A 24,987-nucleotide genomic window follows, 5' to 3' on the forward strand; every position below is an offset into this window, starting at 1 on the left:
GCCATTCCTTCAATGTGTGTAAACTTTTGTGTGTAAGTCCTTGATGCGTTTGTGGATATTTGTGATCGTGCGCACATAGAGACATGCATTTGATAGCGTGCCGGCAATTCAATACAACACAGCTCACAGCATCTGCAAAATGGACAAAGCTTCGAGAGTATACGCGTGCGTGTATGCGCTCATCCATGCATACGTGCGTGCACTTTCAAGTGTGTGTGGGTGTCCGCGTGAGTGTTTGTGCGTCTGTGAACACCTGTAAGCTGAGCGTTTGTGCTGAGTGAAAGTGGGCCATTGTTCTGGCTGGCAGAGAGCTGTTCATAAAGGCTGCTCTGTGCCAGCCAACCCCGCGCCACCCTAGCCCTCCCCAGCTCATTATTGCTCCGGCACCAACTCTTCCTCCAAACAAATTTGCCGTAATTCTACCTGCAATTTGGCCTTGAATTTGGGAGCAAATAGAGCAGGTATTGTGTGTCTTGGGGAATAAGAGTGGTGTGTGTGTGTGTAGAGGGTAAAGAGAGGGAGATATTTTGGAAGGGGAGAAGTAAGGAAATGATACCTGGCTCTTTTATGTGGGGTAAAGTAGGACTCTTATCAGTGGGAGCGCCCAGACAAGAGAGCTGCTACTACAGGAAACTGGAGCAGCCTTCACCTGCTTTGCATTTATATAAAATACAGGAGACAGGAAGAGAGAAACAAATGCTCCATGTGTCTTTAGCCACTGTGTACTACAAGGTGGCACCTTTCTGGTCCGAGTCACCTGTCAGCCAACAGCAACAAGAATAATTTTCTGTATTAAGGGGAAAATGGCATGGATTAAATACAACTTAATCTCTATTATCACAGAAGAAAAAGCACTTACAGTGGAAGTCAACGTTCCCCATATTGTCTCATACACTTCCATTGCAAGTAGATTTCTATCATAAAGTTTCATTTTTTTGTTTTTGGGTAGTTGAAATACTTTTGAGAAATTGTGACATGCTGTACTCCATCTAAATCTATTTTACTTATAGTTTCATGATTATTATGCATGCAGGTTTTATGAACTCACATTCATAGAAACTACGCAGAATATTTGGCTTAATATATGTGTCATAATGCAGGACCATTTAAAATGAACTAGTTAAGGCAAATAAAATGTTGACATGTTGACCAGTCACTATATCTTAAAGATACACTGTCCCTAATATTATACATTTATATACTGTAACCGAAATGTTATTTTTGATGAAAAATAAAAAAATAAACTTAATGTACATGTTATTTGTCAACTACCCTTTTGCAAACTTGAGGGACATAGAAATACATTTCTGTGCTAATCGACAGCATGCCACAGATGCAGTGTTGGGTGTAATTAGATTACTAAGTGCTCTATAAATAAATTAGTAAATATAGTAATTTAGTTACTGTAATCTAATTACTTTTAGGCACAAAAAGTAGTGTAACATTACATTTTAAATTCTAGTAATCAGATTATAGTTAGTGACTATAAATGAAAGTAATTACTTTCACTAAGGTTACTAATATTTAAAAAATATATATTATGTATGTGTAATACAATCAATGTATTAATATAATATAAAATGTAAATTAATATCTTCATATGTACATCTGTTTGCAGGGTGTGCAACAATGATTAAGGAGAAAATAGACATTGTTTTGAATTTGTTGTGCGGAAAAACAAAATAAATGTGTTTTAGAAATTAACTTAAAAGTCCAGTAATTAGTAATGCGATTACTTTCCCAATGAAATAATCAGTAAAGTAATATTATTAACATTTTAGAGAAGTAGTTAGTAATTTGTAGTGGATTACTTTTTTTGTAACTTACCAAATTCTGCACAGATGTTGATGGAACTTGTATTTAACAATTAACCTTTGTTTATGATGGTTGTACTTCAATAATGAATGAATCACCAGTCAGTAGTGGCAATTTATGAGTATTGTTTCTATGTGATCTCACCTAACTCAGTTATTAGTGCATAGAATAACTTTAGGAATGTTCTTTTCATTATAAACTGTATAAATACAGTCAGATTGGGTTTCAAGAAGAAAGAACTAAAATGTTCTTTGATGAGCCAAAAGATGGCAGTGTGGCATCACTCACTCCAAACATCTCCACCTCACAAATCCAGCCAAAAAGCAGATGAGTTATTGACGTTCATAATCAGCCTCTTATTTGGCATATTTCTACCCACCATTGGCACTATTTAAAATAATCAACACGATGTGATGACTTATTTTCTGAAGTCCAAGTATCGGGGCTGTTGTAGGCTGTGTTGGTAACACACTTTTAATGTGCTAATTCTCAAATGCCTGCTCTGAAGTGCTCAAGCCTGCACTCCACAACACAAAGTGCCAAAATGATATTGAAATTGGCTGCCAAAACGAGCACGTTGTCCATTCCAAAAAACTAGAGAGATGCTGAAACACTTGGCCGATTTAGATCAGCAATGGCTTTTGTTGAGGGACTTAATCTCAAGTGCTTTTGCTTGGATAAAATCAAATAGATATTTAAAATTAAATTTACATGACACTTGATGTCAGAGATGGATGTGGATGCATTAAAATGTTAAAATCATTTAGTTCTTTAATATTCCAATTATTGAAATTCATTTGAGAATTGTGAAGAAAACAGGCATTATTTTGACATGTTTCAGATTCATTTCTAGTTTTCTGTTCATTTTATACATTTTCAAATTTGAATAAATATTTTTTTATTAAAAACTTTTCCAATCTAACATGTTCCAATTTTATTTTGTTTGAAAACCATTTCATAATTCCTGCATAGATGTTGTAGATTTTGTAAAAAAGAAAATCTTTAAAAAAAGAGAAGAACAGTGAAAGAAATCTGTGTGTCCCGTATCATCTGTGATACCATTGTCGTCTTCTTTAACTTTGAAAGCTGGATGTTGTGCTTTTAAAGTTACACAGTTACATAGTTATTGATGGCAATAGCAATTATTCAAAAAAATATTTTTCCGTTTCTTTCTTTCTTTCTTTCTTTTAGATTAATGTGTTTACAGAAAATTACATTTTAGAGACAGTTTCATGAATAGATGTCTTAGTTTGTATTAGATTACTGTCGGCCCCGAGGCTTGGTGAATCATTGTAAGAGGAGGATCTGTGCAGGTGGAGAGTTTACAGTATGTGCCCTGACCTGAACACTGCAGTACTGAAGTACAGAAACTCACACAGAGAAATTAGAAACTGACTGTCGTGGCTCCAGAATGACCGCCAAAGCTGCTGAACTGTTGGTGGCTGGGATTGTGAATACCTGGATGCGCTCTGACAAAGCCTCTTGTCGCCTGTTTGCAGATTCAGTTTCTCCCTTTCCTCTCTTTCACTCAGACCTTTCTCTTCCCCTTCAGTCTGGTTTCTGGGGGTCCGTGGCCCTTCCCTCCCTGAGGAGGGCTCTCTGTGGGGGACTGGGGGTTACATGAGTGTCTGGGGCTAAAAGAATGTCCCTAGAGCCCTGGGCATCTCTCTCTTGGCCAGTGGACTGTGTGAAAGAGAGAAGGGTCACTTTAAGCAGGCGAAGTGTCCGCTTACATCAACTGTCAATCAAACTCGGGCCCTCAGCTAGAATAACCAAACTTAAGAGATTGTGTTCAGCGACAGGTTAAGTGACCCCCAGGCATATGAAAACAAGATGGACACTGCGGAGTACAGAGACAAAGATATGAGTTTCCGTTATGTGTTAGATTAACGAATGATCCCTTTGCATGGATTGAACCTCTTGAATGGAGTAAGGGGCAAAACAAATAAATAAATAAAAGCAAAAAGAAAAACAAGTATTTATTTTCTATAATAAATTATTGGGATTTTATGATTGAACACATGGAACATATTAATTCAATGTTAGGAAAAACTAGTTTTTCCTGGCAGAGTGCTCAGAGGATGTGCAGACCAGCTAGCAGATGTTCTTACCGACATCTTCAACATCTCTCTGAGCAGCGCCGTCGTTCCAACGTGCTTCAAGGCCACCACCATCATCCCCATGCCAAAGAAGTCTTCAGTGTCCTGCCTCAACGACTACCGTCCCGTCGCACTTACACCCATCATCATGAAGTGCTTCGAGAGGCTCGTCATGAGGCAGATTAAGACCCAGCTGCCCCCTCACTAGACCCACTGCAGTTTGCGTGATCGTTCAAACCGTTCAACGGACGATGCCATCACCACAACCCTCCATCTGGCCCTCACCCACCTAGACAATAAGGACTCATACGTTCGAATGCTGTTCATAGATTTCAGCTCAGCATTCAACACAATCATTCCCCAGCACCTGATTGGAAAGCTGAACCTGCTGGGCCTGGACACCTCCCTCTATAACTGGATCCTGGACTTCCTGACTGGGAGACCTCAGTCAGTCCAGATCGGGAACAGCATCTCCACCACCACCACACTGAGCACTGGGGCCCCCCAGGGCTGTGTGCTCAGTCCACTGCTGTTCTCTCTGCTGACTCACGACTGTGCAGCAATGCACAGCTCGAATCACATCATCAAGTTCGCCGATGACACGACCGTGGTGGGTCTCATCAGCAAGAACGACGAGTCAGCATACAGAGAGGAGGTGCAGCGGCTGACGAACTGGTGTAGAGCCAACAACCTGTCCCTGAATGTCGACAAAACAAAAGAGATGGTTGTTGACTTTAGGAGAGCACAAGGTGAACACACTCCGCTGAACATCGACGGCTCCTCTGTGGAGATCGTCAAAAGCACCAAATTCCTTGGTGTTCACTTGGCGGAGAACCTCACCTGGTCCCTCAACACCAGCTCTATCACCAAGAAAGCCCAGCAGCGTCTCTACTTTCTTCGAAGGCTGAGGAAAGCACATCTCCCAACCCCCATCCTCACTACATTCTATAGAGGGACTATTGAGAGCATCCTGAGCAGCTGCATCACTGCCTGGTTTGGGACTTGCACCGTTTCGGACCGCAAAGCCCTGCAGAGGATAGTGAGGACAGCTGAGAAGATCATTGGGGTCTCTCTTCCCTCCATCAAAGACATTTACAAAAAACACTGTATCCGCAAAGCAACCAGCATTGTGGACGACCCCACACACCCCTCACACAAACTCTTTACCCTCCTCCCATCTGGCAAGAGGTACCGAAGCATTCGGGCCCTCACGGCCAGACTCAATAACTGCTATGTGCATAGAACATTATCTCATAGTATGTTATGTTTACATTTTTAGAAACTGTCATCTTTTTGCCCTACTGAGTACTGGTCGGCGCTGCACTGTCTATTGTCCTGTTCATTGTCAGAAATTTGTTGTACTGTCCCGTACTTTTTGCACATGTTTGCACGTGCACTTTATATAGGTATATATAGGTTTTTTATATAGGTATTTTATTTCGTTGTGTTGTCTCATGTGGTTCTGTGTTGGTCCTTTGTTGTTTTTATGTAGCACCATGGTCCTGGAGGAACGTTGTCTCGTTTTGCTGTGTACTGTACTAACTGTATATGGTTGAAACGACAATAAAAACCACTTGACTTGACTTGACTAGTTACTTTTTTCTGGAAAAATAAATAAATATTTGGCTCTAACCACTGGGACACTACATATGTTTTTGTTTTTGTCTGCAATAAATTCAAGCTTGCTCTATATGAACTGGTATTAAAATGCCTAATATTATAGAATTCACTAATAAGTGCACTCATAATAATTATTTCATAATAAGTGTAATGAGTTATATTTGTGATTTTATAAATTAATAATTATCTACATTATTTGAACTTGTTTTTTTTTTTGCTCCAGCTATTTGTGATTTTATTGAAGACATGCACTATAGAAAGAGACCATTTAAAGAACTGTAGATAAAGTTTGAGCCAGTGTTGATAGTAGAGACTTACTGTAAAATTATTATGCACCAAAGATGTGCTTAATTTGTGTTTTGTGTAAATTTTCGTAAAAATGCGCAGTGTGTGCATGCTGAGGTAGCAGTGCTGTAGTGGATAGTGCATAGGGCATGAAAACACATCTGACCTATTCCTGGAAGAACCAGAGAAATGCCACTGCTCTCTCTCTCTCTCTCTCTCTCTCTCTCTCTCTCTCTCTCTCTCTCTGTGTGTGTGTGTGTTTTGTGGGAGCATGTCTGGTGCACTTGTAATTGTATGCTGTGTACACCCTTTGTATGTAATGTAGGTCTTTGTGGTGTGTGTATGCATGTCCATATGTATATTAGTATATTTAAAGTGCATTTCATAAATTAAAAAGAGACTTTAAGGTTTTACTCTTTCACAAATAACCATTGCATTATTTCACCCAGTAAGTGAGTAAAATTTATTTTTAATTAATTGAATACTTTGAACTCCTGAAAACTAAATACAACAGTATCAGGTTATGTTTTATTGTATTCAGCTGAGTTAACAAAAAACTAAATACATCAATATTATGTTTTGTCTTTTTGTATTCAGTTTAGTTTACATTAATATTCATTATAGTGAACTCCACTGCTTTCTCAAACTGAGATATTCATTATTATTATCTGTGAATTATATTGTCACAGCCTGCTGGAATTTAGCTTTTGCTGTAAATATTTCTCACAAAAGCAAAGTGTGGAGATTTTACATTTAGATTTGAATGCATTTGTGATGAGTTGTGAGATTTTCTGCGAGTTGTTTCGATTAGTGGCTTTACTAGAAAACAGAGGCATTTACACTGGCTCTTCTTCACGTTTTCATTTTTTAAATTTTTTTTTAAGAATGAGGAATATTCCGAGTTCAATACAAGTTAAGATCAATCAAAAGCATTTTGCAATAATATTGAATACCACAAAAATACAATTTTGACTTTTCTGGGTTCCAATGAGGCGCTTACAATGGAAGTCAATGGGGCCAATCTGTAAAAATTTGAATACTCACTATTTTAAAAATATAGCCACAAGATGAAAATAATATGTGTTTTAACATGACTTTAATGTGATAAAATAACTTACTAACATTTTCTGTGTAAAGTTATAGCCAATTTTACAACTTTTAACAGAATAATTAATGTAGGTTATTTTATAAAATGATAAGCTTCACATTTCTGTGTTTATTCACTTCTATTGTAAGTTCCTCGCTGCAATTTTTAATGAAAAGGAGGAACGACTCAAATTTGTATTTTTTTGTGCTAATCAACATTATGCCATAAATTATGTCGCTTGAGTTTAACCCAGAATATTCTTTTAATATGATGTGGATTAGTAATTATTGAAAGTTATTTTTCCTTAAATTCTATAGTTCATAGTTTTCTCATTAGTTATAGCTGGCACATTAAAGACAATTATTATGCAGTGCTATAAAAATATAATATTAACTGGATTATGAGAGTTGGGTCACATCTTAATCAGAAAGTCATCTCAATGCATAAACAGTATATTTAACAAGTTTTTTTTTTTTAATTTTACAAGCCAGCTACAAAAATGTCAGAATGTTACTGTGTGTCTTGCCCTATGGTGGTCAGGTTCTGGCTCCCTTAATGTAAAAATTCATTTTAAGATGCAGGGTGATGGGCCACAGGGCCACATATTACTTTAGAATAAGAACTGAAATTTGTGTAAGGCTGCATGTTTTAAGTAGGATTTATTAGGAGAATGACACTCACAAGCGATGGACTCATTCACGGTGTTCAGACTTAAAAGCATCATCTGTTCTCTCACATGAAAAATTATGTTTGGTAGTATTGGTTGTCAGGTGTTCTGAAGGCGCCCAATAAAAGCCAAATTTAGATATGAAGGAAATTTTTTTTTTCTGTTGCAATTTGAAAAAAAAAAAAAAAAAAAGTTGAATAAATCAGCAATGTGGGCCTTTTGTTCTTTTAAGTACTCATATTCAGCATTCTTGCAAAACTTTCAATTACATTAAAACTTTTGTACATTTTCACATAGTCATATAGTCTTCTTTGTTGATGTATATAAATGTACAGTAGAATGAGGAATGTTTTTGTTTTATAAATGCAGGAATCTGTTGAATGAAACTGGAGTTCTTGTATTTATTCATTCTTTACGCTCCCTCTCTCCTCTTTCTTTTTCTATAGTTTTTTGTTGTAGTCGTTTGGAATTTTGAGCTCTATATGGTCCCGCTGGCTCTGCTGATGCTGCTGGCCTGGAACTACATTCTTGTCACTTCAGGAAAGGACACTAGACAGGGAGACATGGTGAGTTGCCTCACACACTGACCCGCACCTGTCTCCATACACCCGTATTCATATTCAGTAAATTAATATGTGATCTCTACACTTTCTGAATTTAATCCAAAATTTAATAAAATCCCAGATATTTTCATTAGGCATTATCTTTATTAAATACATGGATAAAAACTTTGGAGCAAGTGGGTTCTCACTTAGAGTATTGATGCATTGCACTACAGGCTGTTTATTTATTTAATGAAATGATGTCACAACTGTATCATTCTAAAAAGGTTACATTTTTAATCATGCTCATGTGTGTTTACAAAGTATCAAAATGCCCTGCAACATTTCCATTACAGTACTACATTTTAAAGCTGTTGTTGGACTGAATATGTGTGCTTAAAGGAGCATTAATGCCATAAAAGTATAAGAGAACTAACCTTGAAGTTAAAAAGAATAATTTGTGTATGCATATGCATTTTTGCATATGAATCTTTGAGTTGGAGTTTGTGAACTTGATATAGCAACTGAACAAACGCATTAGAGTTCAATCAAATTATCCAAGGACGATAGAAAAGTATTTGTAGATCATTATTTCAGGGTGTACATACGTTTTTACCAGGAATAGTCCCATTATATATATCTAGAGTATCTGGGATATGCTTTGAGTAAATGGGACAGCCATATGAACTACATTTTCTTAAGTGTCCTGGATACAAGCAAAAGTTTTACTGTTTTAGGGTCTTTGTTATTCTTTTAAAATCTCTAATCTTATGAGCTACTCTAGTTTTACTTGGATGGGAGACCAAAAAATAAAGGATAACTGAAGGACCTGATGAAAGTGACTGTCCACACCGCCTGGTCTTTTTTTTGTCCTGTAGATGGCGACATTGTTTGCAAAAACTTTAAACTATGCTTATGCATTATACATTTATGTGGCTCTACGAGTGTGTTTATCTTGATATAATGAGTACAGTTTAAAGAATAGAGTTTTCCTTCCCATTTAACATGCATATCAATAAATTAAGCTGCAATTCATTTAAATAAGCAATAAACGGATGCATAATGTACTTGCACTTTTTATATCAACATCAAAATTGTTGGTTAAAATGTATATGACTGTATAAGGCATAGTGTATGTTTTAGATTCTGTAACAGGTCACCATTTCTTTGAAGTTCTTAACCATTTTCATTTTAATTCCTGAAGTGTGACAAATGTTGTCTCACAATTAATATGAGCTATGTAAAGCTGCATGCATAATAATTGTAAAAGAATTAGCACAATGTTGTTTAATATAGTTTTTTGATGGAGAATATTAAGTCACACACAGGACATGTCAACTTTCCAAAAGTATCTAAAGTTCTAAAGATTAGATCATTAAGATTTAAACATCTAATCTGTCTAATCTAAAGATAAAATATGTATACTGTAATGTATAGACAATATGAAAAATACACATACAGTTTCCTGTTGCGGTAACTGCTTAATCCTAAATATATTTCATGCAGTCATTAATTGCATGGTTTATTTCTCCTATTTGTTTTGAGCCGGCTAGGTCAGAAGTCAGGGATTCAGAACTAGGTAATGGGTCAGAGGTGACACTGTGCGGATCTGTGGATTTTAAACACATGAGAGGGCTGGAGTTTGGGGTACTGCCTTAAACCTCTTATTCCTCCCTGCAGAACCTCTCGTCTCTCTTACAGTCCATTGTTCTGCATTTTGACGACTGTAACCACAACAGATGAGCCACTGCTGGGGCTTGCAAGAGTGAGAGAGCCTGAAACACTAAACACACGTACATACAGGGAGTCTGCTTTCCATTAGCTGGAAACTAACTGATGAGCTTTAGCTTGGACACTCCAGAGCTTTCCAGCGCTTAAACAGAGAAAATTTAGGGGGAATACAGGTAAAGTGTGAAGCTTTCTGATAATAATTAGAGGGCCAAGCACCGAAGGGGCGTATGCACCTATTGTTTCTGTTATTGTTCTTTTTAGGGGGCCAAGCATCAAAGCTGCTGGAACCCTATTGTGATTTTGTGAACTGATTTTCTTCTTTTTCTTATTTGTAAAAGTTTTTGTGAGCTTGCAGTCTAAACTGAATGTAAGAATCTCAAAAATCATATAACACCAAAAAATACCAAAAAACACTTCTTTCTTGTCATTTTCACTCATTCCACTAAATGTATTAAAATTCAGAAAAATACTCTATAGAATTGCCTTTTTAAATTAAATTTTCAAATTTAAATGTTGTTACTCTTGAATGCTTGGGACTAGAGACCTAATTTTGGTCTCTAGTCCCATTTTAAAAATGACACTTGGGAGATTATTGTGCAAGTGAAATGGTTTGCTAATTTAAAAATATTATAGAAGTTTAAGTTTGAAAATGCAATGCACTAAAATATTATTTCATTTGCTAAAAAATATATAAAATGTGGTGACCAAAAAAATTCCATAAAAAAAAATCTAATTAAAGCCATACATCAAACCAAGTTGCGTATCAAATTTCAATTAAATAAATGATAAAATACCATTATCAAACATTTACTAGTAACAAAAGAAATCAGAACTCAACTGGTGCAAGAGTAAATAAAAAAGAATTTCAGAAACACCACTCAAACCACATATTAAGTTTTTATTTGAAAACATATGAAGACTATTTTATTTATTGCAAAATAAAAGTTATTTAAAATGTATTACAGATTATAATTATTATAATTACATTTATAATGCATTTATATATATTTATTATGATTATTATTCTGCCCTAAAACTGATCATGCAGACCAGGCCTTGAGACTTGAAACTTTCAGGGATGGTAGTACACTGGCTGGCTTTGAACACATTGAATTTGAATCACATTGATCGGCCCATAGGTGGCGCTGTAGTGAACAAAACAATAAAAAAAACAAAAAAACATTTTGGGCCATAATGCTTGTTTCTTAAGGGTTAGAAATAGTTATTTTCCAGTCATTCCTTGTGTCATGCCGAACAGTTTTACCTCTGTCAAATTTTTGCTCTACCCCTTCGTTTTCCAGCTATTTGGGATTGTTTGAAAAAATTCAAAATTAACTTGTCCTAGGCCGTTTACACGATCGGACAAAACCAGTACAGAAAGATTCAGAGTCCCGATTTGAAAATGTATCAATGTAATACAAATTTTGAAATTTGTATTAATCATCAACGGTACACCAAAACATATGTAGTGGGTGGGTCACTTTACTAGAATGGTTATAACTCTTGAACCGAATTAGATATTATCACCAAATTTGGTACACTTATGAGGTCATTTTGAAAACTTTGGCTCCTTTGCCTATTGGTGGCGCTGTAATAATAAAAAATCTAAAAATGGCTCTAACTATGGAACCGTTGGTCCGATCAACTTGAAATTTTGCATGCAGTTTCTTTGTCTAATTTTAATCAAGGTATATGAGGACAGTCGCATACCTTGAAAAACATGGCCGCTGTTGACCAATAAGATTTCAGTAGCTTTTATATAGGGATAAATAAGGCTGATCGGAACAAAACTTGTTAGGCCTATTTGCCTCTTGGTCCAAGAGGTCTGTGTAAAATTTGAAAAAGAAATTGACCACCGTGAGGCACTATCGTGATTTATATGTGTGTAAATCGTTGTGTATAATGCTGTGTTTCCCAAAGGAACACATTATTCATACCATACTGTAGATCTCTTCATTCTAAACAACTTTGCCTCAAGTACCATTGTGTGAAACAAAACATTAATTTTATAATTGTATATAAAAAACAACTTTTTCGAACTAGTCCTAGGCCTTTTGACCGATCGGAACCAAACCAGTGCAGAAAGATTCTCTGGAGCCCCAAAATGCAAAGATATCAATAGACATATATAATGGCTGTGGCCACATTTACTAAATGGTTACTTGAACTCTTGAATGGAATCAAATATTGTTACCAAATTTGGGACACATATTAATGGAGTCATTCTAAGGACAATAAAAAATGTGTGTATCTCTACATCTTGGTGGCGCTATAATAGTAAAAAATATAAAAATGTCTCAAACTATGGAACTGTTGGTCCGATCAAATTGAAATTCTGCATGCAGTATCTTTGTCCAAGGTGCAATCAAGACATTTGCATACTCAAAAAAACATGGCCGCCATCTACAATATATACTTTTACCTGCTATTTGCCAGTGCATAAACATTCTCTGGAGTCCCTTTATTAATAATTATATAAAAATAATAAAATTTCTATTCATCATCGCAAAGCTGCACAAAATGTTCACATCTAGCATGGCAAATTTCATTACATTATAACTCTTGAATAAGATATTTTCACATAATTTGAGACACTTATGTATTGGGTTTGGCTGAAAATCATGAAACTTGTCTCTTTAATTCAGTGCCACATAATTAGTTGAACGATACACAAATTTCTGACGACGACGACCATTTAGAATTTTGAAAATGCTGTATTTTACAAATACATTGGCGTATCATTGAGAACTTTGCATGTGTCATCAGCACCATGCCCTGAAGGTGTCCAAGATGTTTGAGTCTAGTGCCACCTAGTGGCCAAAAATTGTTATAATATAATTTTGCAAGCTTATAACTTTTAATGGCGCTGGTCTATTTTCATGAGACTGGTATCGTTATGTTCCTCAGGACATGCTGAGCGCAACAATACCACATTTGCTATGTTTTTGCTTATGGCCCGTTACCATTTTAAAATTAGTTCCAAAACTTTAGCGAATTGCTTCTAGGCCGTTTGTGCGATCAGAACGAAACAACCACCAGGAGAATAGCTGTAAGCAACTTCTTTGATATAGGGAGGAACATGGCAAAATTTCAATTCTAAGGGCCAAAAACAGGCTGATGATGTTAAATGTTGTCTCCGCTTTTTTGTAAATGGATATTACTCTTAAACAGATTGAGATATTTTCACCAAATTTGACACACTTATATAAGAGCTCAATCTGAGGATAGAAAAGTATGAAAATGGCCGCCATTGGCCAATCATCAACGAATTTGATGCTGTTCATGCCAAACTTGGCTGTATCGTGGTTGTGCTTTGACACTGTTATGAAACTTTGTGCATATGATAACTATCATACCCTGATGGTACCTGAACAGTTTTGGAACAGTGCCACCTATTTGTCAAGAAATATTAAAAATAGCTTTCATTGCTCATAACTACTTAATAGTGTCACAAATAATTTGGCCTATAATCAAATAATTAGGCCTAAGTTCATGAGATGGTCTCGTCCAATTTCTTGTGTTATGGTTTTGACAATGATGCCATAATTCCCATGGTCTGCCCTTATTGCCTGTCCACCATTTTTTATTTCATTGAAATGTTTTTTATAACTCCTCCTACAGCATTCATGTGATCTTGACTTGAAACTTGTCATCATGCGTCTTTGTTTGCTCAAGCTGCCAATTATGGGCTTGACCCCAGTATTGGTGCTTGGAGAACATGGCTGTCATTGGCGGCCAGTATGGCAAATTCAGCTATTAGACATAATTGACAAAGGCCTATCGGAATGAAACGTGGTGGACATATTTGACTCTTTGCCCGAGAGGTTTTTTCAAAATTTGACAATTAAATTGGCCACTGGTTGATGCTGTTACATTTTACGTGTGCATTAATGGTTTTGTATAGCACAGTGTTTCACAAAAACACAAGTAATTAATATCTTATGCTAGCTGTGCTCATTTTGAGCAACTCTGCCTCAATAACCATTGGTGTCAGTCAAATAATTTGTGAAATATTTGAGAATACATCAGAAAGTCTACATTTGATAACAAGTCCTAGGCTGTTCATTAGACTTTTACCAAATGTGGCCTATGCCATCATTACACCATGCTTGCAAAAAGTTATCAAAAGATTTTTGATAGACCAAACTGTCCTCCTATAATGCAAAAACAAATTTTAAGCCAAGATGCCAAAAAAAGTTTCTTTTCACCGATTTGGTTAATTGACATGAAACTTTATATTGTGCCAATATAACCACCTCTTGACAATACCATATCAATTTGGTTGCAATTCTATTACATTATAAGTAATTCGGTTCATGGATTTGAATATGGGATTCACATGTTTATTTTCATCAGTCACATTTTCATCAGTCACATTTTCATCAGTCACATTTTCTGCCATTGGTCTGCTTGTCTCCGGAATTGCCACTTGCAGCTATATTTGGTCATTGATGTTGTTTTTAAAATATGATCTAAATGGCTAAAACAATGTCATCCAATAGTAGTGTGTGTGCTGTTTTAACCAATATATCATATACTCAGTGTATGTCATTGGCAGCATGACAAACCTCCTCGTTGCCTCGTTGCCACTGCTATTGACTTTTCCTGACAACAATGCAGTAGTTTAAATTAACCCATATTTTCTTAGTTTACAATTTCTGCTTTATTTTCAAAAATTCACACTTGGAGAGCTGATGTTGTTCTGAAAGGACAAATATTCCCCCAGTGAAAGTCTATCATTCATGTTTTCATCACTACAGTAGAGATGCCAGCTTCCTTCTGCCTGGCAGGATGTCATTTCAGATAACTCTAACTGTATCTCTCCGCTAAACCTGCTGACACATAAATGCAGGCTGCGGCACTCCAGCAGTCCAAAGGCTTCTGTTTTTCAGAGACAGACAGAAATAGGAAACGGAGTTTCCCAACTTACATGGCAGCACTTTCTATGAAACTTTTCCAAGTGTTTGTTTGACATCTAGGGAAGGGTGGTTCAATATTAAAATATCAATACTACCGACATTTTTTTACACTGTATGAAATGTTTTGTGAGAGAACATAAAAACATGCTTCATGTGGTACAATCTAAATTAACTGATTTTATTCCATTCAAAAACGTTATTTAATTTGACAAAATTTACCTGACAAATTAGGTTAAACCAACAAAATTAGTAGTTTTGCAGTGTATTTAAAGAAGAATGATCCTCAGATACAAACATCTATTCAGTGTGTTTAGATTAATACTGATGATTATTTAGCATTAAAGTGAATATAGATCATAAGATTCAAAGGAAAGAATAATAAGGAATAAAGGAATATTCCAGGTTCATTATAAATGAAGATCAATCTACAGCATTTGTGCCATAATGTTGATTACCACAAAAAATAATTTCGACTCGTTTGTCCTTTTTTAAAAAAAAGAAAAATTCGAAGTTACAGTGAGGCACTTATAATGGAAGTGAATGGGGCCAATTTTTGGAGAATTTAAAGGCAGAAATGTGAAGTTTATAATTGAATAAAAGCACTTACATTAATACGTCTGTTAAAACGTATGTATTATTTGAGCTGTAAAGTTGTTTAAATCATAATTTTTTACAGTCGTTTTAGGGTTTTAAGGTTTGTTGACATTACATCAAGTTGTAAAATTGGCAATAACTTTACACAGAAAAATTTTTATCACACTAAACTCAAGTTAACATGCATATTGTTTATGTCTTGTGGCTATAATTTTGAAAAAGTGAGTATTTTAATGTTTATGGATTGGCCCCATTCACTGGAACCCAGATTTTATTTTATTTTTTAAGAAAAATGGGGCAAGTCAAAATACATTTTGTGATAATCAATATTATGCCACAAATACTGTCTACTGAGATTAACTTGTATTGAGCCTGGAATGCTCCTTTAAGAAACAGAAAACAAAAAATAATTGTGATTATTTGCAGTTTAAGCTTATTTTATGTTAATAATGGCTATTATTAATTACTATAATTGCCCATTTTATTACATTTGCAACAAAATGCAATAACTTTCCATTTAAAAGAGATCTTTTAAATCTTTTTTGATTGATATACAGTAGATAAAATTGTTTTTGAATAATACTTGGTATTGGATTTAAAAGAAAATTAGTGGTATTGTCTTCCCTAATGACATCTGACTATTATGTACAATAACATCTTTGTGTTTTTGGCATATAATGCAACAACAGTAGACAAAACATAAATGTGTGTGCACAAATATCATGTATGCGCAGATACTGTATATAGTATGTAATAAAAAGACCGTAAAAAATAGTAATCTTTTATTTTTTTTTTATGTTTTTTAAAACGTTGTTGGTTGTGCTCTATGTCTGTCTTTTCACCCCAGTCATAATCACCTCTAAAGAGACGAAAATAACTTAAAACTGTATCTTATTACATTCAATACATGTGAAATATTTTCAAAGTTTGCCAAAGGTCAGTGTCCTGAAAGCTGTGGTTTACAAAGCGGCTCAAATTAAACTAATGCTGAAAAATCATGAACCCAATGTTGAGGAAACAAGCAGTCATTTAATCAAGCAGTTGTCTTCAGGCGGTGAAGGATGGAAAGTTATTATCCTTTTTTATTGCATGGCTCCCTGGAATATTTGATTCTGATTGTTCAATCGTTGTATTCTGTGGTAAAATATTTTTGTATTATGACCCCTAAACTGTACAATTAACTTCCTTCATAGCATGCTACTTTCATATCTCTCATATGACTCGTGGTCTCTTTCTTTTCACATAATAAAATAAATTCAACTCAAATACATTTTTCATATCCATTTATTTATGAACTTATTTAGCTGCCATTATCACTAAATAGAAGCCGGCCATTCTTATAAAAACAATCCCCATGCAGACTGACTGTATATTATGCTTTACGTAGTCTTTTTTTTTTCTTCTTTTTATTGCAGTCCATATCCACAGCTATGTTCTGGGAAAACAGAAACCCACTTTCAGCTGTCACTTTTCTTTAAGGGACTTGTTACCTCAAGATGTGACATGCCAGCTCAACTCTTAACCTGTAGTCAGCTGACCCCTGACTCTCGTATTCTTGTGTTGTTCTCTGCCTGCCACCCTTCTACCAGATACCTGACCTCGCTGTCATGGCCTGTTATTGTTAAAGACCCTTTTTACCATCTGGAATGGCTGTGCACTAAACACTAGACTACATTCCCAAACTGTTGTTTTAAACCAACAGAATAGGAGAAGCTTAGCAAGTTGGGTTGCTGCATGGTGATCTGGTGTCACGGAATAGTTTTTTGTGTTGGTGAGAACAGACAATAGAAGCACAAGTAGGAATTTAGATGGAGATGAAGTGACACGCAAGTCAAAGGGATGTGACTTCTGAACCACTGCATGTCGATCACCAGTAGGTGATGGAAATCTACGAATTTTAAAGCAGCACACAATTTCTTCTCTAAACAAAAGCATCATCACTGATTTTACGGTTTGCAGAAGAAGAGCCCCCTGCTGGTTGACAGTGTAAGTGTACCCATCTTAACCTTAAGAAAAGGGAGCACCAATGCAGATAGCCAAGCCGATCTGACAGCAGCTGTCAGTAGCTAGCCCACCTCCTGCAGGGCGTCAGTGCTCACCACCCCAACACCCAGCCCTCACCTCTGTTTATTTGGAGACCTGGAAGCGTTCGGTGGGCTTTGGTATGACCACTCAGGCTCACTGAAGCGTTGGACAGCACAGTGTGAATAGAGGAAAGTGAAGCCCATGGCTGGCCTTAGAAGACCCGGGCTGCCGGATTCACTAGCCTGGAAAACAGTTTACCAGATGTTTTGATGGTGTTAATAATAGCATACACTTTCAGAGCTGGAGGAACATTGTATCGTCTCTTTCACCAGCTCAGATACAATTAAGAAATTGAGGTTATTTTTCAGCAACCTTGTCAGTGGTTGGAGAGAGAATCTTAATTGTCAGGGTTACTCTCACCATATCCTCTAGTACGCTCACTGTTTCTTCATTTTCCTTTCACACATTTTTAAAGGTTAATATTTTTTTCATAGCTTTTCCAAAATCACTGCACTTTTTTTTTGGCATACAGTTATTAGTGGTGGATCACTATTAGGCCCTTCTATTGTTCGTACCATTGGTTTGGTTTTTAAACTTCACCATGTAAACTGTTTGTGGCACAGACATGAATGATGCCTAAAATCATGTGGATTGTTTAGAAGAAGTGTACTATTACTTTTATAAGAGATTAGACTTGCATTTTTGTATGGCAGACAATATAATGGGCATAAGAATACCATAGTCAGGAATGAATGCCTATCAACCCCACCTCCAGTGTCAATCATGAAATGACAACATAAAGAGAAATGGAACGAGAGTCTGTCTGCCAACCATGCTCCTAGAGGCGCTTCATGGTAGAGCTTGTCTCACTCTCAGGTTCCTGTTTCAGCTGCTGGCTCAACAGGGACAACAAAAAAGAGAGAAGTGCGATGACAGGGCCGGGAGAGAGGTGCTATAAGCCTTTAATCCACCTCAGTGTTACCACCTCTTCCAGCGCCATGCCCCTTTTACAGAGACAGTGCTTCACCTGCACTTGGCAGACACGTCTCCACTCCTCCATGCCAGCCCCTGACAGGTGACAAAATCAAAAGATCATGTCACTTTGAACTGGCAGCATTTGTTGCCCTGCTGATTTCCCCAGTGCCATCTCGGCTCGCAGGCAAGGTTGGAGGCAAGGCGGGGAGCAGATTTAGCAACTCCTGAACTTTATCTTTGTGAACTTTTGTACTCATGATTTTGCACACAACACTGGAGCACTGTGTGATATTTGTCACGGCTGTCACTGCCATTGTTGATGCACTCTTGTCTCTGGAAGCACAGGTTTTATTTACAGAACAGAACGCAAGCATGTTTTTATGGGTCCTGAGGGTTCAGGGCTGGTGCAGATTACAGTTGAGCTGAAGCGGTGGGACCACTGACACCGCTGACACTTCTTCCTTCTGAATACACATGACCCTGGCGCGTCCCCAAACTGTGACATCAAAACCCACAGTCCTCTCATCAGGCAGTTTGCCCTGTCCTAAGAGACGTACTGTCTGCTCCATACAGATGCACAAAGACACCAATGCCTCTCCATTGAACCTCTCCCAAATATCCAATCTTTAGCAATGTTATTATATGGACTATTGTCCTCTTATATGAGTAGTGACCTGTCATAATAGAACTTAATAGTATTGCAAAACAGAAATTATTCTGTTGAATTTCTTTGACTGTCCTTTGACTTGACTCTTTGCTTTTTTTGTGGGGCTTGGCCAGTTGGTGATGCTTTTTTTTTAATGTTTCAAACTATGCATGTTTGACGAAAAATTGTTTATGCATTATCTTTGAAAACAGTGTTGAGTTGGTATACTGTAAGAAGACGATTGCATATTTGAAAAAAAATGGCCGACATCAGCCAATCAGTAACTCAATTACACAAGGTTAACAATGGCTTTTTGTCACAAAACTTGGTGGCAGATTGTCACAAAACTTGGTGGGACTATTTAAGGGCTGATTTTGATAAAGCATGTAAAGTGGTTGCCATTAGCCAGTTTGATTTCGGTAGATATTTCAACAGGGATACAACTTTCTCAAAACTTGGTGGGTCTTTTTAAGCCCTAACACTGTGTTTTAATCAGACATAGTAAAGCAACAAGCACTAATAACTACCTTTTCCATTTTTGGAGATTTTGTCCTTAGCAGCTGTGCTGAGCGTCAACACATTGCTTCTTTTCTGTTTTTGCGGCATCATGTCAGAAATCTGATAATTGTAAAATTGTATTTGTCCAAAATCCTGCTCTTCATAACTGTACACTAAACTTTGTATATGTTCTGATTGGCTGTGATTTTGCCATGTCATGCAGCATTATCACGTTCAGTTTAGACATTCAAACTGATTGTCACTAGAATTTTATTGCATAACGTCTGGTTAGGACTCAGTGTGAGTCTGAAAAAGCACTTAAAGTTTCCACTTCAGTTTTATTGTTATTTTGACTGTTGTCCACACATTCGAGTCGTGACCGTTTTTAATTTAATCTATTATTACACCAAAACAGAACTGAGTTTACCCCGTCATTTTACTAGTAGCCATACTCTTTGACTTGAGCCCCTGCAGAGGTCAGACCACAGTCAGCCAATGCTGGCAAAGGCTCAAGCCCTCCCTCTGACCAGCAGGGCTCTGACAGCCTGTGAAGAGGCTGTTTGGGCTTGGTGTGCTCCAGTGAGAGCCCTTATCAGCCTTTCAGGCCTGGGCTCTCCCGGGCCTTTCGTCCACATGCGGCATACAAAGCAGGGCCAGCCCCGGAGCAGCTGGAGACGCTAGAGATGTCTCAAATTTCAAAGAAGAGCTGGAGGAAGAGAAAGCGAGAGAGCTGAGAGGGAGGGAAAAAATGAAAGTGCATATCTTCACGTTGGATGGGTTGTCTAGCTTGGGCATCTATTCCCAGCACACCTGTCACAGGGAAGGTTAGAATTAAAAGCACAGATTGCAAGGTTCTTCCTCCACTGATAGCAGAAGGCAAGAAAAAGTGCATTAACTCACCAGAATGGATGTCACAATGTTGATTTGGAGATGATGCCAAAGCTAACCGAAAGGCCAAACAACGGTCTCAAGATCTCACTGATGATATTTTATTCTAGATTTCTGTCTTTAAGTGAGACATATTGACTTCTCTGAGTTCATGCTACCATAGGTTTGCACAAAGTTATATTGGAAAAAAAGTTAATCTTAGCATGTGACCTCTGGCTAACCTAAAGTTGATGCAACATTGCGCCTCTTGGAGATTCATGTGCTCTTAGACTACCACAAAACCATCCCTAGTCTCCTCACAACACTGTGTGTATCTATCCTGAATACTGCTTTTGTTTCTGCCTCAGGCTGCATTTACATAAGAGGCTTATAGCAGCCATACACTCTCTTTTAGACAAGACAAAGGAACAAAAGCCATTGTTTGCTAAGTAACAATTTTTGGATGTCACAAAAAAAAAGATGAAATGCAAAGAGCCAAAAAAATCATCAAAAAGAAGATGTATTCCTCCCCTGATAGCTTTTTGGCGTTTTCACATGCCAGAGTTGTCGTATGTAAATAGCACGCACATGACCTTGAAGCTTTGATGCGGGATTGACAAGAGGAACCACAAGAAGAGAAATAATGATCTATGTCTTCTCAAACCTCTGGCAACAAAAACAGACATGTGATACACACTCCGCATGGACTCCTGCAAGCCACAGAGGCCAAATTGTATGTTTTCGGTTGACCGAGATAAACTCTTTATTTGTGTGCCAACGTATCGCCTGATGTTTTTTGGTGTCTACAGTTCTGATTAATGAGCCATTGAGATCTGAATAATTACTGCTGCCAAATTACCAGCTCCCACAATACGGGTTTTCTGTTTGTTGAAAGTAAACAACGCATGGCATAATTTACATTCCAAAAACAACACTTTTTCACAGTGACTGCACTGGATGTATTTCCAAAGAATTAATGACTGATAATATGATGAAGCCGGTGACATGTTTTTTTGTATCCTTCCTTATACCATACCATTATTGTAATATCATTATGGTTCCTCTTGTCAATCCCGCATGGAATGGTATAGACTGTAAGTAAAAATCCAGTAATTTTTTCCCATAGACTGTTGTTTAAAAATCGTGTTTTATAGAGGAATTAATGTCAAACAATTACATTACCCATGGTCCAACAAAGAAAGCTTCACCAATTACAAAACCGCAGACAACCAAGCCTGCAAAATGTGCTTCGGAGCGGCCACTCACTTCCATGATGCATTGTGAATTATGTAATACAAACAAAGTTTGTAATGTTGTGATTCACCTTGGAGCTGGTTGGTTTGGTTCATGTCTTACAGTTCTTTTATGAAGTATTTTATGAAAAATGTATGGGGCAAATGAATGAGAAAAATAATTTAGCAACCCAGGCAGCTGAATAAGTGTGCGGGCACTGTTGCGCTCTATAGGATTTCTGCACAACATTGACCCACCTATCTGAAATTCTCATTGGTCAACAGATGTCAGGGTTCCTTGCAGTAAAAGTCTAACTTCAGGTTGCATGACAAAGCCTCACTTTTGTAAACCCTTTCATTTTGAGAACTTGGCAGTGCAATACTGCAGACATTGTTGACTTTTGTATGACAAATTGCTTGCTATGTTCCTCATTTTTAAGTCGCTTTGGATTAAAGCATAAATGACTAAATGTAAATGTACATTTTTGCTATATATATCCTTGTGCCGAACCATCCACATTGAAATCAATGGATTCACAGCATTTTCTGGTGCAGGATGAACTGTAGTGTGTAAGTGACCTCATAGATTAATTTGAATTGCTTTAAAGATAAGGAGATACATATTTAGTTATGCCTAAATAACATTAGTTCAGGACGTTCTATTACTAGCCTCTGGTGAATTACAAACAAACAGTAAGATTCACAACGTGAAGCATGACTTGTTTTATTATTCATTAGCTTTTAGTTCATAGGAATGCACCTGTAGTTCAACAACTCCTTTTACACTGTAAAAACGATTAGTTTTCCCTTTAGCTTCCCCTCAGTATTCACTTCATCACACTTTTCATCATATTTGTTGCTCTATGTTCATGTTCTTCTGGGAGAATTGAGGGGGCCAGCAGCATTTCTCGAGGTGAATACAGCTCTTTGTGTGCTCGAGTCAAGTATGAAAACTTGTAGGGTTTTGAAGGAACCATTGTTGGCCTGGATTTGGTCCACTGAAGCACATAGTTTACGTTCTATGTCATCAGCCTCCCTTTGCCAGAGGCTGTATTGAGGTTTTAACCTCGTGGACAAGAAGACATAACTGATGACTTTAGAGACTCTGAGGGTTTACTTTCTATCAAATGACCATGTGCTATCATTTGTTTTCACATGATGATGTGGAGATGTTACTAAGTGTACATGTGAAATTTATTTTCCTTTGTTTTGTATTTCCTCCTTTTGTTCTGCTCTTCACAATGCACATCAGCAAGCTGTGGAGGATTTGCTGGAGGATGAAGAGGAAGAGTTTGACAGAGATGACAAGGTAATTATCAGTAGCACTCAAAGACAAGCATTCCTACTAGGAATGTAACGACACACAAATTTCACAATACGATATGATATAAAGCCTCAAGATACAATACAATAAAATATGATACAAAAATTAAATAAACCGCAAAACATTTTTCACTAAAACTTATTCAAGGATTCAACATTAATGTCTTTTAAATCATAAATGGCACAACAGCATCTGACATTGGCAACAAGAAGTAGAGCTCTATAATAAAGTAAATTAACCACAAAACTGCATTTATTCTGTTTGATTGTAATGAGAAAAACTAATATGATCTCACAATTTTAATGTTTTTCTTGAGAAAATGTGTTTGTCTACACGCAAGTAATTTATATTTGTATATCACTTTTCACAATAAACATATTTTCAAAGCAGCTTTATAGAAAATCATTACTTAATGTCTACTAGCCCCCAGTGATCAAGCTGATGTGACTATAGCAAGAAAAACATTTCTTTCAATGTTATTTAGTGTTGAAAAAAAAAAAAAAAAAATAGAGGAACCTGAACTCTGATTTTAGGATATAGTGTAATAATCCAATATTATTTAGCATCTTGAGTAAAATCCGGTCAGCACACGTAATTTTTTTGGCCTCTTCCCACGTTTCACTTTGCATGTAAACTTTACCGCAGTTATTACCAGCTTTAACATGTACGCAAGTGTTTTGTTCATACCAGTTTACATTATGACTTCCAAATAATAAGAAGTATCATGTAATCGCATGTTTCTTATGTTGTCCGATTTTTGAACAAGATTGTTTTTGTTACGTATGAACGTCTGATCTGTGTCATACTCCGTGTCCAATGTGGTATTGTATAGTGAGCATCATAATGTACGATACAATATGATACAATGCGATACAATATTTTTTTACACCCCTAATTCCTACACAGATCTGTATTTACTGCTCACAAATGCCCTTCACTAAAGTGAAATGTAATGCATGTGTAGTAATACTTAGATTTGACCTCTACCAAATGCCAAAAGTTTATTTTTTCTTGCATTTTTAATGCTTTGGGACACATTTCATGGAGTCAAGGTCCACAGATAGTTTGTCAATGCCACCAGCACCCACAGAGTAGCTTTGTAACTTTTGTTTTTTACCCAGAATAAAGGAGAACCATGCAGGCATAAATAAATTCTGCTTCAGGGTCTATGTGTTGAACTTCTGATTTTTCTCAAGGCCTTTAAAGTGCAATTAATAGCATTCAGATGACCGCAGGCCAAATGCCCCTGCAGCATGTTAATATTTGTGAATAGCAGATTCATTCTGCCCTCTGAAATGCCAGTATTTATCTTATCTGTCTGGAAAATGGGTCAACAAAATGTCAACAATGCAAAGTAAAGTTATTAAGATTTAAAATGATTAAGTGTATTCCTCTATAGTGTACTTTGTAAGAACATAAAGATATGTTTTCCCACTCACGGTGCATGCATTTGGAAGGTCATAGCTAGAAGAATGAACACATTTTCAGCATTGATGTTGTCAAGGAGGATTGTGAATGCAGCTCTCAGTGATGTTTGAACCTCTTCACAGCCAATGTTTGGAGAGTTAAAAAGGGCTATTTGAGCTGCTTTTTTCATATTTTTCTTCTCTTAAATTCCTCACCTGTCCTTTCTTTTCATTTTTCTTAATATTTTAACTGGTTCAGTTTAAATGGGGACATGGTGAAAAAATTATAGTTTGAATTTGTGTTGGTCCCTCCCCAGCTCTCTCTCCTTTTTACCTCTCCAAGTCAGAATGATTGTGACCTCACACTCTCATTTCCTCCTCTGTTTGTTGATACAGCAAAATACAGAGGTCACATCAGGGTAGGCCCACTTTTACTGGATGAGGGAAAGGAAAAAAAAAAGAGAAGGAGAAATAGATAAATGTGCCAAGGCCTCGTTTTAATTGAACCTGAATCATATGTTACAAGTAAGTGCAATATGTTCCAGATGTTTAGCCTAGGTCTAGTCTTCAGCTCTTCCTTAGTATTCACTAGGCAGCTATTAGCTGGATAATCTTTGCTTTAGGGGCTAAATGGAATATTACATGGCAAGCAACT

The 24,987-nt window shown here is 36.8% G+C and overlaps 1 protein-coding gene across 5 annotated transcripts in view; it reads left to right on the forward strand.

Annotated features, from left to right (window-relative positions):
• mctp1a (multiple C2 domains, transmembrane 1a) overlaps positions 1-24,987 on the forward strand; it is a 229,609-nt gene that overhangs the window by 157,525 nt on the left and 47,097 nt on the right. For all 5 annotated transcript variants that reach the window (XM_052106496.1, XM_052106499.1, XM_052106498.1 and 2 more), the window contains 2 exons: positions 8,020-8,139; positions 22,855-22,911. In XM_052106496.1, the coding sequence (XP_051962456.1) occupies positions 8,020-8,139; positions 22,855-22,911 (177 nt within the window). The remainder of the gene's footprint in view (positions 1-8,019; positions 8,140-22,854; positions 22,912-24,987) is intronic.

Source organism: Xyrauchen texanus, chromosome 3 (assembly GCF_025860055.1).
Source record: "Xyrauchen texanus isolate HMW12.3.18 chromosome 3, RBS_HiC_50CHRs, whole genome shotgun sequence".
NCBI lineage: Eukaryota > Metazoa > Chordata > Actinopteri > Cypriniformes > Catostomidae > Xyrauchen > Xyrauchen texanus.